At 42.4% G+C, this 19,219-nt stretch overlaps 1 protein-coding gene across 10 annotated transcripts in view; it reads left to right on the plus strand.

Moving 5' to 3' along the window:
* Window positions 1–18,045, plus strand: part of LOC122404609 (tensin-3) — a 215,286-nt gene extending 197,241 nt beyond the window's left edge. For 7 of the 10 annotated variants that reach the window (XM_043408719.1, XM_043408720.1, XM_043408725.1 and 4 more), the window contains 10 exons: window positions 7,328–7,541; window positions 9,423–9,614; window positions 11,226–11,810; window positions 12,553–12,902; window positions 13,774–13,863; window positions 14,786–14,894; window positions 15,156–15,339; window positions 15,587–15,952; window positions 16,443–16,725; window positions 17,118–18,045. In XM_043408719.1, the coding sequence (XP_043264654.1) occupies window positions 7,328–7,541; window positions 9,423–9,614; window positions 11,226–11,810; window positions 12,553–12,902; window positions 13,774–13,863; window positions 14,786–14,894; window positions 15,156–15,339; window positions 15,587–15,952; window positions 16,443–16,725; window positions 17,118–17,277 (2,533 nt within the window). In that variant the 3' untranslated portion in view covers window positions 17,278–18,045. The remainder of the gene's footprint in view (window positions 1–7,327; window positions 7,542–9,422; window positions 9,615–11,225; window positions 11,811–12,552; window positions 12,903–13,773; window positions 13,864–14,785; window positions 14,895–15,155; window positions 15,340–15,586; window positions 15,953–16,442; window positions 16,726–17,117) is intronic. The other 3 variants (XM_043408724.1, XM_043408721.1, XM_043408728.1) reach the window with 3 other exon arrangements.
* The last annotated feature ends 1,174 nt before the right edge of the window (window positions 18,046–19,219 follow it).

Raw genomic sequence — 19,219 nt, forward strand, 5'->3', positions numbered from 1 at the left:
AAATAATTTTGATTCGATCTATGCTACTTTTAAAAATAATAGAACGTACATGGTAAGTCGATGCGAAGGATACAAATATTTTTTGAAAATTGAATTAAATATACAAGAGCGTCCAGGAAACTACCCGGGGTTCAATGGTCAAAATGTTTGCTCAAATTATGGTTTAAAAATAGAGAAATCAAGCTAATGATTTTAAATGAAAATGTCGAGTTTGACTATAATAAACGCGGCGTTACAGTCCAAATATACTGAAAACTGTTGCCAGGAATTCAGTGGAGCAGAACCGTCAGAAATAATGTTCAAAACACGAATCGAAAATTGGAGAATATTAACGACTCGATTAAACTTTATTCCCCCTCGTATCGAAAAATGATTAAAAGTTACGGTGAACGCATATGGTGGCGTACGGTTAGAGCCAGGAACAGAAATTTCGCAATGGAACGCTCGAAAAACCGGCAAGCGATGTCTGACTCATGCCAGTCTCGATTAATAGTACCCCATCATTACCAACGAATCTGCAGCGCTTCCGTCCGCCCCTATATATACCTGCCAGACTGATTACAGACTTCTTTTTTTTGGCAACGTTCCCGCGAACGTTAACGTCAACTTCACCCGGTATAACAAATCCCGTAATTAAATGCGCGGACCGTCTAATAATACGTCAAGGAACGTTTCGTCGTTCGTCGGGGCGCGTTTCATCACGCTCGATGTGTATCGCGCGGTGCGCGTATTGTGAAACGAGAGATTAGGCGAGTTTTCACGGTACTTGGCGCGACGGGAAACGGGAAAGAACATGTGGGCCGTTTAGCTGGCAGAACGTTCGGTTCAGGGCTGCCAAAGTTACCATTATCGTTCCACGTCCGATACATTTTACGACTTTCGAGTTTTCTTTTCGAGCGTTCATTTATGGAACAGTGGACGTTGTAATTGTTTGTAAGATATATCTTGCAAACTATAATATTTCTAATCGATTTTGGTTACTAGTTTTCACGGAACTTTACTTCACTTTCTGCTCGACTGTAAAATTAAATAAAATGTAAAACATTCTTTCGAAGATCTATAGTCACATTTATTTCAGACGTCATACAGTTTCTGTCGCAAAATGGTCCCAGTCGGTTCTTCTGGATATATTGTCATATACCATAGAATAGATTACAAATTTAAAAAAAAATGGTCCAGATGGAGGAAAATAAATAAAATTGATTGCTGTTTGTCTCTATTACTTTTTGATACTTTAACTGCCACGTCAGCCATGTTCAAGGATTAATTCTCAAGTCGATGCGTTGACAGAAAAAAATAAGTAACGTCAAATTTTAATTTCTTTATATTATAATTGTATGAAATGTTTTGGTTCGACGTTGATAGGTTGAACGGTGATTTTTGCGCTTTTGTCGAGCTCGGTGTCACGATTCTGGGTCCTAACGATCGCGTTGGCCGCGCAGGCTCGCTTGTCGCAACGGGTCGGGCCGAATCGGGCGCCGCAAAAGAGCCGCGCGCGAGAAAGACGATTCGCGCGAAAGGGAGACGAGGAAAAGCGGTCGACGCCGACGAGGGACAATTAATAAATTGTCTACCATACGCGGACGCTGTTACAGCACTCGCGGCGTATTTTCTACCGGGAATGGCGAACGCGGTCGCCGTGAGTCATTGTCGTTCGCGATGCCAGGCCGGGTTGAAAGAGAAAAGTTAGCTCGTCGGTAGACGCGCGGGAACCGACGCGTCGCTTCGTATCGCGTTATGAAATACGAGGTTCGCGGTCGCCGGATGGATATTGCGAGCAACCGCCGTTGTCGACGCGCCGATTTGTCATCCTGGCGCGTCCGATGCACCAGCCCGATGAAAAACAAGACACCATACAAAACGAATACACCCGAGACCAGCATGAATCTTGGACACCTTAGGTTTCCCTCTCAAAAAAGGATAAGACTGGGGCACAGCTTTCAGAGCGAGAAACTAACGAATTACGATTCCAAATTCACTCGTAATTTAACCCATTGGCGTACGATTCAATTTCAAATAATTTTTCAAACGTGTACTATTTAATTTTGTTTAAATTTGTTCGTACAAGAAATGGCCAGGAGAAAGAATAGACTTGTATTACGAATACCTCGTGAATGTAAAAATATGTTGATTTTAATAGATAAAACTTGATGACAGTAAGTAGTCTCATCATTGTGAAACATGTCATCAAGGACTTGTAACGAATTCATTCGCTAATTACAATCCATCGATGAATTTGTACTGTCCAACCTGTGAGTCGTCGAACCTATATTGCAGTCGTGAAAAATTTCAAAGATATTATTTCTATTATCAATTTTTATTATTAACACGTTCAGTACGGGTCGTGTGTCGTGAAACACAGAGGCTCGGATGCAGAATCGTTATTTTTTCAGCTCCGTCTTATTTTGACCTACAGAATTCACTACTTAAATTATTGCCCGACCTGCGAGTTAAGTGTCTGTATAAATATGTTTGCCCTGATTCTCTCGAATCCGAATCGCGGAGTCGACTCGTGAGCAGCTGAGAATCGATTAAGTCGTCCTCCCACGCGAACCACGCGGCTGTTATGCGATCGGAAAAATTATCACTCGCCGATCGCCCGCGCGTCTACATTGTATACCTACTTCTTCTACCAACGCTTCAAACAACCGATCGATTGGCGATTGGTCACGCCAATTGCCTCATGACAGTCGCCTGCTACGTGATCCTCGATCCGTGACTTTTTTCTTAATCGCGTCGCATGGCGTCGTTCGGGTGGGAGAACCACTCGAAGTTGGATTCTCACTAGCTGTCATGTAACCGTGTACGAATTACTACCCAATACACGTTATACCGATTCATTACCATTTGGCTGTCTCCGAGGAAAATTCAGGGATGTTTGGACGAGAGAGTACGGAATCCAGCTGAACTTTTAACCCCAATTGTACTGGGAAGTAATTTGGGTCGTCAAGTTTGAACGATTCTAGGATCTGTGACCACATTTGTACACTAATGACATTTTAAATTCACTTAGAGACAGTTACTCGAATTTAGCGTGCAATACAAAGCCAGATTCCACTGCAATAAGAGAGTAATATAGATGCATATTTGTTTCGTAGCTAGATACTCTGTCAGCCTCTTAATTTTTTTTTTTTTTGTCAGTAACAGAAGATCTGATAATGGAAATAATTTTACACAGTTTGGAGGTATGAAGAGAAAAGCATAGGATGCTATGGGAAAAGAACACTTTTCTAGAGATGTTACTGAAATAAATTCTTCGAGTCCATAGTTTTTACAATGAATTTTTATTTGAGATACAAATTTGTCAAACTCTAAAAATCAGCTTGAATATTAATTTACATTGACAGCAATGCAGTGATTTCTAGCAGAGGTACCTCTATTTAAGGGTTAAACATGGTAGTTCTCGCGTGTAAATAGGACCTGTTGCGTGCGATTTCGGCAATTTCGATCGCCCATTGACCGAGGAGGCTCCCTCCTTCCTCCGTATCGATATCTTATCCGAACGGAGGAGAAAGCGGGGGTCCGCGTTTAACGAGTTTGTTAACTGTGGTTTTGCCTGGACGAGGTTCATCGAACTCCGGGGATAGCCGCGTCGCCGTAAAATACGACCCGTTTTGTGTATCGGCCCGTCCCACCGAGAACCGTGAAAATAAACGTCCTCCTCCGTTCTATCCGAGACACAGCCTGCGAAACCACCGAGTTTCGCCCGGATATTTATGAAAAACCGCACGGGTCCGCTACGATGGAGAAACAGGCGACGTTTATGGTCGAAGAGGTCGACAGACGTTTGGCAGGTCTGCTTTCTCAGTCGCAAAGAAGTTCTCCTTTCGGGGCTACGCACACCGTTCGTTCCTCGTCTCTTGGTTTTCAGGTTCTCCTCGCGCAGCTGTCGAAGCTCCTTCTACGGGAGCCGTTTCCTCGGAAACAATCGTTAAAACTGCCGAACGTATACCGTAATTTTCATCGAAACGATAGAAACGTTATTCCACGCGATTGGAAAATCTAAACCAAGAACGCGAGGCGAGACACGTTGGGTCGACGAGGTTGAGTCCCAAGCTGGAAGGTACCTTGAAATTTGTCTTCGAGTTCGGTAACTTTTCTAATTCATATGTAAATGTGCCCCTAAAAAGTTATTCAATTTTAGTCGTTGAGAAACTTCGTCGAAGATCTAGTTATTTTTAAGTGGAAAGTTGTTTTGATGATTTTTGAAATCAATATATAAAAGATGCACCCCTGGAGGAAGTAAGCAAAATAGTGCACTCATCAACGTGTATATGTAGGAATACATGATCGGTCGATCGCTTGCGAGAAAGAAAGGTTGAGCGTAGCCCTCTGCTGGCGAGCGCGGAAACTGTCGCCGCGACAGTAACAAAATACTCGATCAGTACTCGAACAATAAAAATTCACGGAAAACTGTTATCCAAAAAAAAAAAACAAATCGCATTTCTCGAACGGGTCATCTCGTGACCTAAAGATCGAGGATGCGAAACTCAAAGAAAACTCGTTTCGAAATGGGTCGACGAGGAAGATGTCGTCGTTGGAATTTTAAGTATTTCCACGATAATGTCTCTGTTAAAAAAAAAAGCTTTCGAGTGAGAAGAGAGACTCCTATTTCTGGGCTCCTCTGCTCGCCCTCTGACATAATTATAAATATAGAACGGGCGAGACGCGCTAAATCGGCCGCGTCGAGTCCACCCTTTCCCGTTCGCCGGTCCATTCTTCGTCTTCTTTGTAATCTCCCGCTGTTCCAAGCGTATTTCTTCCCCGCTGGCAATTTCTCCGTTCCCGCGGTATCCCGTTAGTCCAGAGAAACGACAGTCGGATGCGGAAGTCGTTCGAAGTAGAACCAGGAGCACAAAAGCGGCTCGTAAAGCCTCGTACAATTTTCCGCCGCGAGCTCGTATTTCCGTCGTCCTTTCCGGACGGTCCGAGCCCGGCACTCTTTCCCTAGCTTTCGGCTGTTGCATTATTCCGATGCAGTCTTCCTTTTCGATTCGCGAGGATCCACCGTACCGAGAAGCGGAAAATGTGGCTCCTCGACGGTGAACGCCACATCATTATGCTCCGGCGGACCGTCCACTATTTTGTCATTTCTCGAACCTTTGCCCGGCACCGAACCTACCTTGTACCTTTTTGTTAAATCGAAATAACAAGATAGAAGACTGTTTCTCGTTTTTCAGAGACAAAATAGGGGTCTCCAGTTTGCTCGCGAGCGAGCCATGGAACGATTTATATACCTTGAATTGGAGCCATTAAGGACCGCTCTCGTTTCTTCTAAATTGATATAAAGGAACACACGATACGGTAGTTTCTACTTTCAAGAGAAAATATCCGGATCGTCGATTTAGTTTATAGCGAAATAGATGGTAAAAATTTCATCTCCATACTCGTATTCTAGTTTCGTATTTCCGAACCGAGAACTTCTCAGCATCCCTTATTTTATTTTAGGAACACTGTATCTCGTAATCGATAGATCTACGATTCTGTACTCCTTATTTTAAGTAATCTCCGAGATTGATCGATCGTTCCAAGTTCATTATTTTTTCAAAGAATGGCTTCGTCGCGGGCTCAATTTACACGACTTCGTCGTATCCGAGCGTCTCCTCCGCGAAATTAATTTGTAATGCCGGGTTGAACTGGCGTTCCGCGAAACGATAAATTAACTTTCCGTCCACGTGGTTCTGTAGCTAAATCCTTCGCGAAAAACATCTCGCCAGCCGTTTCGTTCGTCTTTTAACCGAGTCGAACCATTAACGTCGTTCGCCCGGCATCCTTCACCCAAGCAGGACTCATTTATTACCAATAAGCTCGTTCTACCAAGAGAGGAAACAGATTAATTTTCCGATGATTTCGCTGTTCGTAATACGCAACCGTTCCGCGCGAAGGAAATTGTAGAACGGGTGAAAATAGGCGTACTTTCGCCGCTGAAACTATGCTGACTATGCTCAGAAACGTATATTTCATTGCCAAGTATGGGGAGCATAGGACAAGAGGGATTAACGACTGACAGATACTGATTAATAATATATAATTAATCATCTACTTTACGAAAATTAGTTGTGAGTTATAAATTATTAAATAATTACGTATCGTTTAGTTTAAAGAAAAACAATTGGTATCAAATAAGCGTACAAATAACCAGGAGTTTCGTACCAATTATATTCTATTTTTATTAGTACTAGGATCTGCAAAAAGTAAAAGGAATGATCCTACTTGAAAAAAAACAAATAAAAAATAAAGAATAATATCATTCCATCTAAGGCTTCGTTCGAATGCGTACCATTGAATACGAGCTACTCTTGGTTTGTCTGCCCGCTACCCACTGTTTCTACTTACGTTAAAGTCCAAGTTGCGCTCTCGTTGCACCTCGAACGAAAAAATTTGATTCTTCATTTTCGATTTGTTCTCTTTCTTTACACTTTTCCTTTTACAAATCAGCTGGAAACTTCGTGTTAAGAAGGTAAACGCTGATAGAAATAAAATTTCGTGGCTCGTAAACGGAACTGGCCGCGATCATGGTCGGAACGATGTCGCGTCCGTTCGCTATCCATTCGTTATTAGGGTGGAAAGCGAAACGCGGCTGGGAATCGACGGCCCGAAGCGACCTCGTCGATCAGGATGCAATTATCTCGGGATCTATCGCGGTAGGAGGTCCTGATTCTGGGCCCTCTTCCGACTGCTAACCGTGGCAGGGCCGGTTCGTTGCTGTTCTAACGAGTCTTTGTTACACGACTCGCGCGTCTTGGTTTCCCCTCTCCAACCCCTTGTGAAAGTAGCTTCTCGTATTTTCATCTGCCAGTAACTCGAGTCCGCTAGACAGAACGCGAAAGCGAGAGCTGTACAGGACGAAAACATCTGATCCACGGACACGGTGATGCTTATCACGCGACAGGTGACCAAGAATCACGCGCATCTCCCCTGCCCCAAAACCAAGGAATCGTCGTTCTATTCTGCAGTAACCATTAGACGGATGTTTACGTATTTATGGGACATTTCAATTCTCAAAATTATAAGAAATAAAGTAAGATACGATTTATTATATTTAGGGGGTGAGGCAACCCTCTACAAAGCTCCCGTAAGTTGAGCATTTGTAACCCAACTGAAAGACACTCACGTATCGCTGTGTGTAAACATCCATCGAAAAGACCAATATTTCAATATCGTTTAATGTATATAATTTATATGGTATCTCTTTTATAATTCAGACCATTCATTTTCGAGTAGTTTCTTCGACGATGAACAAAAGTACGAAATGTAAATGGCTCGTTGCGACTACAATGGACGGAAAGTGAGAAAGTTTTACCGTGATTCTTGCTGTGTTCGTCAGATTATCGTGGCTGAGGCAACAGCAATTGAAACTTGCCGCGAGAAGGGACGAAAGGAATCCGGGGAAGCTGTGGCGGCAGGAAACCGGAAACCGCGTGATCGGGGAGCTGCGGAGCTTGCAGAGGGGTAGGTTGAGGCACGATGGATACGCGAGCGATTCTGCGGTCCTCGACGATGACGACGACGCGTGGATACCGAATTCCGTCAGTGGACAGGTGAGAAAAACGGGTCGAGTTGAATTTCGGGTACACGACGATTTGTAGAAAGTGATCGATCGCGTTCTCTTCGAACCACGAACCGTTTATAGAGAAAATTGTTTCGAGAAATGTGACAAAGACTTTTTTATCAGATTAACGAAGCTCGTGGATCTAAACTATTACATTTACCCTATTAAATTTTAACCATACGCTTTAAAAATATGTACAAGATGTCCGCCTATTAATACTTTTTTCTGTATTAATAATGTCACGTTACACATCGGTCACATTGTATCAATCGTCCTGTTCAACTTAGCGATTCGATTCCAGTTCTGAAATGTCTTTCGGTGCATGTTAAAAGCATTTAACCTTCTGTTGCAAAGCATTATCGATTAGGGAATCCAATTTAAACAAATTGCCTGTGAAGTTCCGTAAGAAATGTTTTACTAGTTCTAAAAGTAGACAGTTATAAAAGAGATGTTCGTACGTTCTTAATGTAATGATAGATCTCGTAATGCGATGACTTGCGACAAACAACTCCAAACTTATACAGAAGCATTACTTTTGTGATATAACCTTCTTGATTTATGAGCAGCAAGAACGTTCTATAATTGAATGTAGAACCCCCCAAGGGTTAATTAATTCATGGACATATAAGAAATAATTTTTGAATTATAAGTACAGGCTCTGCAGATTGATAGAACTCATTGAGAACAACGAAACAGCCTTAGTGAACGTGCATATGCCCGCCAATGAACCATTTTTAACATTCAGTTCTATTTTGTAGAACTAGTTAAGTATAGATAATTTTGAATGTTACGTGTAGCGTGCTGGGTTAGTTTCGTTTGCTTGATTCGATCTTATCGTAAATATTGACTGCCATTTGACGTTATCGTTAAATCCAGGGTAAAGCTATTGCGATAATAACAGGTAAGTGCCGAAGAAGTGTATTACGTCATTATGTATTGTATTATACTACGTAGAACCTATATAATTGCATGAAGATTGGCTTACAAATTACAAAATTCTAAGATTCATTCTCGAGCATACGTTTATCAAGACTTTTTTGTTTTTTATAATGAGTTCTACTACTCTGCATTATTTGTACCCCCAATCTTGAAACATTATGCATATATACAGTTCATTACATTGAACCCTACTAGTAACCATACTCATTTCTGTTCGAGGGGCAATTTGCAATTTGAAGAATAAAAATTTTAAAAATACAATATATTTTATATTTCTCTTGCACATTCTTGTGCATTAATGCACTTGTAAATTGCAATTGCATCCCTTGTTTTATGTGGTAGTATTATGGTAATACGATCGTTAATTAAACAGTTCACGACATGTATCAATTTTCTAAATAATACGTATGTACCTATAAGCGGTTTCTTATCTCTACGTCCTTATTCATGTTCGCTAGTATCAAAGTACACGCATTACTAGGGAAGTTGATATATAGTATGTCATGAACTGTTCACTTTACGATCATATTACCATAGTTTTATACGCAGAACGAATTATGCAAGAAAAATTATACAATTGTATTTAAACAAAGGATGCGGTTGCCCTTCGCGAGTACATCGATGCATAAGAATACATAAAAGTAGTAACGAAGATTACATAATACCATTAAATTTTATCGTCTGACATTTTTTTTTATCTCTAACAATTTTCAAAATTTCATAAGACATTTGCATAAGACATTCTGTATAATTATTTTATAAAAATACCGAATATTATGAAAGTCATTTTCCCCGGTTATACCAATACAATCAAATGGTCACGTAACAAATAAACATAAATGAAAATAAAAAATTTATAAATAAATAAGAGGGTGGCATGCCTGTTCCAAAGTGTAGCGTGATAAAGACGTTAGTATATTAATTAATTTAGATGCAATCGAGACCGCTTCCATACACCTCCGCGCCAGCAAGTCCTCTGCTTCCGCAACGATCGAGCAGCCGGAAGTACAACGGTACCGTCGGGGCCGGCACTCTGGGACGACCACGAGCAGAAAGTGTGAACGAACGTCCCTTCATGTCCGTGAAACGGGCTTACGAGTGCCGCAAATACAGCGACAGTCAGGTAAGTGCTTTTCCCGCGCCAGCAAAAACAGTCCTGGCTCTTGGTTCGCTGGAGTCGATCGTTCTATGATCGTTTCGAACACTATACACATTCAACCTAAGAGGAAACCTTCCACTTTCGACGTTCAAACAAATCGATCTTTCTTCGCTGAATTTTATTACGGTTCGAAGCGCGTGTAGCATGTTTCTGAATTATCGAAGTGAAATTTGAAGATTAAATTAACCAATGAATGTCAGATTTCAAAGCTAAATTTCAGATTTAATGTTCGTAAACGTTGACAATGATGAACCAATCTTCAAGAAATTTCGTACATACGTAAAGTAAATTTACCTTTACCGCCAGTGTTGGAACTAGTATAATGTTTACGTTCACTTTTCCCTATTTAAAAAACTGTTTCGTACGATGTGCATTTATGATCGACTTGCCTTGAACAACTTGGAAAACAGCCCGTTACGCTAAAACGGGTCGAACTGCTTGAAACAATTATCGATAATAAGAATAATAAATTCGAAACGACCGGACGATCGATTTCAAGCCGCTCCAATGAGACGGCGGCAGCACAAACGCTACAATTTAGTCCCTCATAGATAGCGACTGTAAAAGCAACTCCTGCGGTACCGTATTTTATGGTTATGCCCCGCAGTTAGATCCTAAATAGCAAGAAATAGGCTCCTTAGTTTATGGAGTACAGCTTATTGTTAGACCTTTTTAGTGCCTCCCTTCCAATCGCTGCAGCTGATTCTGCGAGAGAAAAAACAAACCGAAAATGTACAATAATATTTTTCCCTGGTCCCTACTTTTGAGAAAATCGCCTTCGAACGTGCGTGGCGATATTTTCGAAAATAATGCATCGTAAGAAAAATTTTTATCCTACACTTTCGGTGTGTTTTTTACGAACGATCATCCACCACCGTTTGGTTCTATTTATTATGAGAATCATGTACAAATTCGAGGTAAATATCCTGCTTTTTATTACAGTTATACTTGGTTATAATGAGCATGGTCGAACAGAATAAAAGAAATTACGGTTAGCATTATGCAGTTTCAAAAGTACAGATTGATGAATTGTGTTTAATTGTAATTTATATAAATATACGATATAAGAATACCATTGCAAGTAATAGAACAAGAATTTCTTCAGAATTCAGAATAAAATATTAGTTCCCATCTATTAAATTATTAAAAAGTAAAAAAATACAGTAATGATTCTTAAAATGAACTCCTGACGTGATTCGTAAATTGAACGTTTCTATCCCTCCCAACTGAGGGGAATCCCCCTTCGAGCCAGTGTCGAATATCACCTCCGCTGTACGAAAGATGAACACGGCAAACTCCGGATCGATGTTCATCTTAAGAATCATTGCTGATATAACGAGTTACTTACGTTATAACCGAGTTCGACTGTATTCCCAAATCAATCATACAGAATTCCGTCTTGGAACGGTAACTCGATTCACGCCCATCGATTGTAAATAAATGTAAAATAAATTAATACGATTAATTTACTAACGGACTAGTTCGAGTAATTTTTTTTATCGCTGGCAGAAAATCGGCCCCACGTAATCACGTAGACGCCTCCCTCTAGCATGAAGCGCTTGGCTTGCTTTTCAGAGCCCTCCGACATCCCCTCGCTCAGGCTTAGCAGCCGCGCAACCCTTAGGATTAGCAATGCAGCAACAAGCAACGTTCGTTAACGCGGAGAAACCACAGCCGCCGCGGCCAGAGTCGCGCAGCGACAGTTTCGTACGCGCCGACGCGTTGCTGCGCGAACACCGCCACCAGCAACAGCAATTGGCCAGCAACAGTCACGCGGAACAGAAGCACACGATCGGTCACGATTACGGGCGAAACTGTCGGCCCGAGTCGCGAAACCGAATCGTCGAGTATCAGACCTGCTCCATGACCACCAGCAACGACAGGACCATCGATCACGTGGACGCCGGATTGCTGGCTGTCGTTGATCAGCAATCGACCACTCAGATCGCTACTGACCGTCTCGTGAGCCTCATTAAATCACTGGCTGAAATTTCGCCCGTTCGCTCGCCTCCATCTGTGACTAACAAGTCCGCGAATGATCATCCCGCGAGCATCAGCCCAGCAGCGACCATGACAACTGCCAGTGGCCACGTTGCTAACGCCATCACCACTAATTGCTCCCCTAACCAGTCGCCCAAAGCATGGCAGAATTGCACCCAGGTTTGTCCCGGCTGACGAGCCCCACTCCCGCGGGAATCCTTAGTGGTTTGACTTGCACAATATTGTTTTTTTCTCGCCCTCGTATGCACAAGGAACCTGGAATTCAATAAATCATGGCTGTTGACTTTGATAACACGCAACCGAAAAGTTTGAAGAAGCCCATGATGGATCGATGGTTTCGATAATATTTTCAATGGACACTGGACGATGCTGATGTCAATGTTTGTCCGGTGATCTGTTCAATAGCTACGTAAAGAGGTCTTGTTTGTACTACGTAGTTGCATCAATGATTCTATGTTCGAAGTTTGTTTGCCTTCGACCGTGTGTCCTCGAAGTCATATAAAACTATGAGAAATAAAATTTATGTTTGTGATTTCGCTCGTTTGTTCGGTTGGAACGTATAAATTATACGTGAATTTAAATATCTTAAAATACTCTGTTGAAAGGAAAGTAAAAAATCGTGCCATTCCATTTGGAAATAGAGCACCTCGTCAACTTTAGATTTTGAAATTAAGACAGTGTTTTCGCAAGTTCAAAGAGAAAATTTTATATAGAGTAGAATAAAGTTCCTTGTGCATATTTTTACGCGAGTTTTGGATTGTAAATTTCAATTGATGTTCCAAGAATGCTTGGCACGCCTGGCTTGGGCTGAATGCACAAAGCGATTTAGAAGCGTGCAGCATTTTTCGATCGAGTCGGTCGCCGCGAGACGTGATGATAAAAATTCGTTGAAAATTCGCAGTCGCACAATGACTCTGCGTCATCGTGGACCGAGAGGAGCGTCAGTCCCGGAAGCGCGATGGTCGGCAATGCATCGAGGCCGCAAACCCCAGCGTTTCCGGTTCACCCTCGAACGCCGTACGTCAACAACTCCTCGCCAACGGTGACGTTTGCCGCCGATCGCGCTTACGCCACGTCGAACACCAGCTACAACGTGAACAACAACAACAACAACAACGTGAACCACGTCGAAACGGCCGGGAACAACAACAACGTCGGGAACTATGGAAGCGAACGAACGATCTACATCGAAGAACGAAGAGAAGTCTCGAAGGAAACGGGACTTCCACCCAAGAGTCCGACAACACAGAGGTAGGCAATAAAACTTCGTTTTCATAAATCGTTAATGGGTTTCATTCCCCGATTAGCGCTGATAACGTTTAAGTTTCGAAACACTTAACTCCAGCGATAAAGTAACGCGTTGACATCAGAACGAAAGTAATATCACAGACGAGGTATACGAGTAGATTTTACATCCGATGTATTTTTTCCGTGCCACTCGTAACATTACCAACAGGTTACAGTAGCGAACATAAGAGGAAAGGAGACAGAAAGTGAAAGTACAGAAACATTTCTCGCCACACGTTATATTTTCGATAAAGAATTTTTTTCTCGAAAGCGGGTAGGATATCGGGGGTATGTCTATTCACCAAAAATAATTGTAATCAACCCCCTTAGATAAAAATAATTTATTTAGTGCGATTTGAAATTTTTTATTTTCGTTGAAAAATTTCGCAACTTCTTGAATTTTTTTCTCGAAAATGGATCGGATATCGGGGGTATATGTATTGACCAAAAATGATTGTAATCGACTCTTGCAGCCAAAAATAATTTTTTTATAATGATTTGAAATTTTTTAATTTTGTCGAAAAATTTCGCAACTTCTAGAATTTTTTTCTCGAAAGTGGATAGGATATCGGGGGTATATGTATTAACCAAAAATGATTGTAATCGACCCTTGCAACCAAAAATAATTTTTTTAGAACGATTTAAAATTTTTTTATTTCGTCGAAAAATGTCTGCTTCTGGTCTGTCGTCTGATAATACTGGATTGCCTTTTTCAATCCTCCCCCATAGTCAATTTGCATGTATTTACGCAAACACGCGATTAAAACTAATATGTTTATCCGAGCATTGTTGAGGGAGCAACGATTATGACGCAGATTGATGTTCGTGATTCTAGACGCTTGAGTTTCCCGGCAAGCGGGCCACTTAAACAAACGCATAACAAACGATGGCCGCTCACTAACCAATCGGCGTCGTTCGACTATAGGTAATATATCATTGTGAGCACTGGAACGCGTGGAAGATTGAAAAAATTTTGGTTTTCTGAACGACGGCGTTGACCGATCGACGCGACGGATACGCGTCGATTTCGAGGATGCGCCGTGAATGTTTAATGTCGTTCCACTAACTGTGTGTATTGGTACACTTTAACTGCAACTGCATCGTACCGAGAAACTAATTACAAGCTTATGGCTCGAACAAATGAAATGTATCGTTGTAAATTAATTTGAGCACAAAGCGCGATGATCGCGCGATCAACGGGTCGATGCAGTTGCACAAGTTTGCAGCATTATTAAGATGTGAAGAAAGAACTGAGGTCACGTATAGATACGTCGTGTGTGTATTGCACCTGTCGAACTAACAAAAGCTCGTGCTTCTTGCATCGTGTACTACCTAGAAAGCATATACCATCATGCAGCGAGTTTGCAAGCATCATCAACGCGTGAAACAATAAAAAAAAAGAAAACTCACATCATAGATCGAATTTATCAAAAAGATGCCAACGATAAATCTTTAACCGCAACGAAAGGATTCATTGTCGCTGATTAACGTTTAAAATAATATTTGCACCGTTCGTGTTTTAACTACAAATATTTTCTTGGCAATCGTGCGTGTACATATGCGTGTGTGAGACGTGGTATCGTTTTAGACAAAGCGGTTGTAATTGGCGATTCGCTCTATCATACTTCTCTCTCTGTGTTTTCTGTGTCAATATTTTCTCCTTCCTGTTCACCGTTCGATCTTTCTTACGTTCTTGTATGTACCATGTTTCCGATGTTTTCTCACGGCGTACACCACTTTGCACGAGTCACTTGACAAACACACGAACACACGCGCGTTTGCCTGCACGGAAAACGATCCCGCTCGAAATGTACTTTATAACGATACGTGTGATCACTTCCTTGTAGCAAGGACCGATCTGTTTCTCCGATAAACGAGTCGACGATGTCGCATTCGCAAGCTGTCTCGCGCAGTCCTGGTACACCGACTCACATTGAATTCGCCCAAAGTCCGAAGGTACGTATCCTCGCGTCAATCTCGTAAAATGTTTGCCAATTTGAACCTGGTTAAATTGAGAAAACAGGGCTTTTCCCTTCCACTGTCGATCAATGTTCTTCAGAAGCCTACAGCAATTGTTTCTAATAGAAAACCTTCGTATCGTATAATGTAGACATTACTGTAAATCTCCATTAGAAGTTGCTTGTCATTACTTTCTGCCCTATAATTACGCGATACTCGTTATCGAAGGATGATTCAAGTACTTTTATTGGGTTTTAGAGTGCCGCATCGTACACCTCCATAAACAGCGGTGGTCAGTCGTCTCCTCAGGTCCAGTATTACGGTTCGAGAAGGTCGAGCGTTCATTCGAACACAGAACCTCAAGAAGTAGCCGATGCCAATGTTAAATTTGTGCGCGACACCAGCAGGATCTGGTACAAGCCAAACATATCTCGCGAGCAAGGTGTGTAACATATTCTCACGGCTGCAAAGAATACCAAATATTAATGTACCATTCCACCCATCGATGATAAAAGAAAAAAACGAAAAGAGAAAATTCAAAACACGGTCGATTCTTTGCTTCTCGATCATTCGCCCTTAATTCTTACATTTCGTACATTAAACGAAATAACGCGTGCCCTAAAGTAATTCAGACTAAGTGATATCTGCCTTTGAGTATTTTGAGAAAAGTTAATTTTAATATTTCGCAGCAATCTCGATGCTGAAGGATGAAGCGCCAGGGACGTTCGTGGTCCGGGACAGCAACTCCTTCCCAGGAGCCTTCGGGCTCGCTCTGAAGGTAGCAACTCCGCCTCCAGGCGCCCCGAGCAGCCCCAGAGATCCGTCGAGCGAACTGGTCAGGCACTTTTTGATCGAACCCACCTCTCGCGGCGTTAGGCTGAAAGGTTGCGCGAACGAGCCAGTCTTCAGCTCGCTGTCGGCGCTGGTTTACCAGCACAGCCTAATGGCGATGGCTCTGCCTTGCCAGCTGCTGCTTCCGGAACCGGAAGCCGCGGCCAGAGCCCTCGATTCACCGGGCGCGAACAGCGCGCAACAGTGGTTCGTGCAGGGTGCAGGTAAGCGATTGGAAAATCATTAACAATTTTCTCCAGGGTACATCCTGGCCCAGACGACTATTTTACAGGTGCTTTTCGCGAAATAAATTACTTTAACACTAAACCTACCGGCACTTCGTGTATACCCTACCATGATCGATCAAATGACTTTCTTTTTCTCTTCTAATTTTTGCATTATATGTATAGAAAGTTGTGTTTTGATGGTAATTCTTAAGATATCCTTCTCTTTTATGTGAAAAAATTTTTTAATTTTCATCGAATAGAAGATAAAACGCCCTTAAAAACGAATTCTCTCCTTTCATCTTTGCTATACATATGGTTCCTATTTACATCGAGAACTAATAGGTGGTAGATTTAAAATGACACGTTGTCAATTTTCGATGATTCTTTGAAAAATTCTCTTCTGGACCAGAGTACCCTTAAGGGAAATCTATCGCTGTGTAAGTACTTACCGTCGACTGTTTTTAATTGTATTGGTAATTATTTTCAGCGTGCAACGTTTTATATCTTTTCACCATGGACACGGAGTCGCTGACCGGGCCTCAGGCCATCAAGAAGGCCGTCACAACCATGTTCGAACAGAAACCACTGCCCGCCGCGACCATAGTTCATTTTAAAGTGTCCTCGCAGGGAATAACACTCACGGACAACGCACGGAAGCTTTTCTTCCGTAGACACTATCCAACGAACAACATCAGTTACTGCGGATTGGACACAGAAGATCGCATTTGGGATTTCGCCAGCGAAGAAACCGGACGACCTGTCAGTGCTCAGTAAGTAATCCCTCGAAATTTCTTGCGACAGTGCAACGACAACCAGACGATCCTCGCCTTTGTACAACTTTCTGTGCCATAATCTTATATCATCCTTCTTATACCAGAGCCATGAACGCGAAAGATTTCACCTTTTGCGGTAAACATGTATTTCGAACTATTGAATACCCTTTTTTATTCCTTGTTTGACAATTAAGCTAAGCCTCATCTTCACGAAGTAGAATATAGAATAGATAACACGATTTGGGGATACAGATCTATTACCTAACTTAGTATTTCTTAAATCTTTTCACTCGCAACTCCTTTTCATAAGACAAAGTTGTAAAAGTCGAGGTTCGCGTTACAATTTGTCGACGTTTCCAGCCCAATATTACTTGACTGTATTTTTCCAGTCGCTGCTTCGGGTTCGTGGCGAGAAAACCAGCCCACAAGTCGGACAATCAGTGTCACGTGTTCGCGGAACTGGAGCCGGAACAGCCCGCGACGGCCATCGTGAATTTCGTCAACAAAGTCATGATGGGGAACTCCGTGTCCAAGGCCAACATCGTCTAAGAATCATCTCGTTTCATCGAGTCTCTGAGATTCTCGCATAAGTGTTTCATCCTCGAGCTCAGACGACTGATCCATCGAATAAAAAAAAAAAAAAAAAAGAATTAATATTAACAAAACGAAAACGATTTCTCGACGAGAAATATATAAACGGCTCGAACGTCGTGACGAAGAGGAAGCTCTCGATGTACTCCCGCGACAGAGGGTCTCGTCGAAACAATTTTTACGGTTCGAAACGACGCTAGCTGACTTTCGTAATAAGTCTTCATGCATCTCGTGAAACGTAGAGTCGAGTCAGTAGGGCATGAACAGTGTTCTAAACAGTTACAAGTAGCACTTATCCGATAGGGGTTGAACCGGAACTCGATTCCATCCTTCGCGTCGGTGATCGTACGCTTGAGAAGTGAACGTTGTTAACGATGATCGTTACTGTTGGTAATTATCTTAGCAATTAGTAGAGTAATATAAACGGCGCTCGCGACACGGTACGACGATGCTGTTCGAGCTCGATCGAACGTTACGAACGATCTCGCTTTTACGATACTTTCCCGCGGCGGAAGTTTTCGCGATCGGAAGTCGTGGCTCGAACGAAACCCGTTCCAAACGACGTCTAAATCACGGAACGCAACGTTGTGCCTGGCCACGAGCGCGAAACTATTACGCGAACGTATCGATAGCTGGTTAGCCGTAGTCGACGAGCATCGGCCGCGAACAGTGGTTCCGCGTCGCGTGTCTCGATCGAACGAAAGCAAAGCTGAAAACAGAAAAAGAGATGAAAAATATGGATAAAGTAAAAATCACGCCGCGGCGCGAACGATAGTTGAATCCATGCATGTTATATATATCACGTTATACTTGGGACTCTCGAGTAATGTTTATCGATGAAAATGTTACGTCGCGGATCCGACCTACGGTATCGCAGCCCGAGAAGAGTATGCATTCGAATCGAGGTTGGTGACGTTATAAATAACTGTAAATAAACAAAACAGAAAGTAAGATAACGCCTTGGGGAAAGGGAACGACGTTTTCGTTCTCTGATCGAAAGGAGCCGATGAATGGCAAACGGTGGCGTTCGGTGAACGACAGGTTAGAATCGATTCGATTCGAGGGTGTCGACGAGACGAAACAAGTAAACGATACTCGAAGAGGAGTAACGTATCGAAACGAAGCATCACACGCGTCATTTCCTTTTGATGATCCCCCCTAACCCGTAGGTTCTTGCCATTATTCGTCCTCGCGAGCGGGAGGTCCTTCGTTTACGACACGTAACCGACGAAGGAGCGTCCCTTGCGTCCTGGACGACGATAAGCAGTCAATTATTACGAAAGAATGTTACACGTGTAATTACGACAATACCGTGCCGCGGGAGGATTCCCAGCTGTTTTATCATTTTCGTCTTATTCTCGGTTTCGCGGGGGGAAGATCGGTTGCCGGTACCTTCGCGTTTCCGCTTCAGTCGACGACGATGGCGGAACATTTGTCAAACTCAGTGCTAGTCAAAATTCGATGTGTATACTCGGACCCGGAGAAATTCGACGAAGTTAGACCGACAACCAACCGATCCTCCTTCCCAATTTTTCTCTGTTCTTTGTCGTAGCCCGCGGCCGTGTTTCCGAGCCGCGTTGGCGATCGCTGTCTCGTCTCGCGCGTTTCATTTCGTACACGTGGAAACCCGACTAACAGAGTAATTATTAATTTAACACCAGTCATTATAATAATTATTAATTATTATTACTTATTTACGCTCTATTATTACGTACGTTCACGCAATAATTGTATCGTTGCGCACCGGCAACGGTGCGCTCTTATAGTTGTAACAACAATAAACCATATTCGCAGCGTAACAACGACCTGTTTCGAAACCCGATTTTCCACGCGTTTCTCAGCAATGCGGATACCGAATCGTAATTTTCTCTTCTTTTTGGGATACACGTATCCGGGGCGA

Source organism: Colletes gigas, unplaced genomic scaffold (genome assembly GCF_013123115.1).
Source record: "Colletes gigas isolate AHSC1104 unplaced genomic scaffold, ASM1312311v1 Colletes_gigas_Sc00003, whole genome shotgun sequence".
Taxonomy (NCBI): domain Eukaryota; kingdom Metazoa; phylum Arthropoda; class Insecta; order Hymenoptera; family Colletidae; genus Colletes; species Colletes gigas.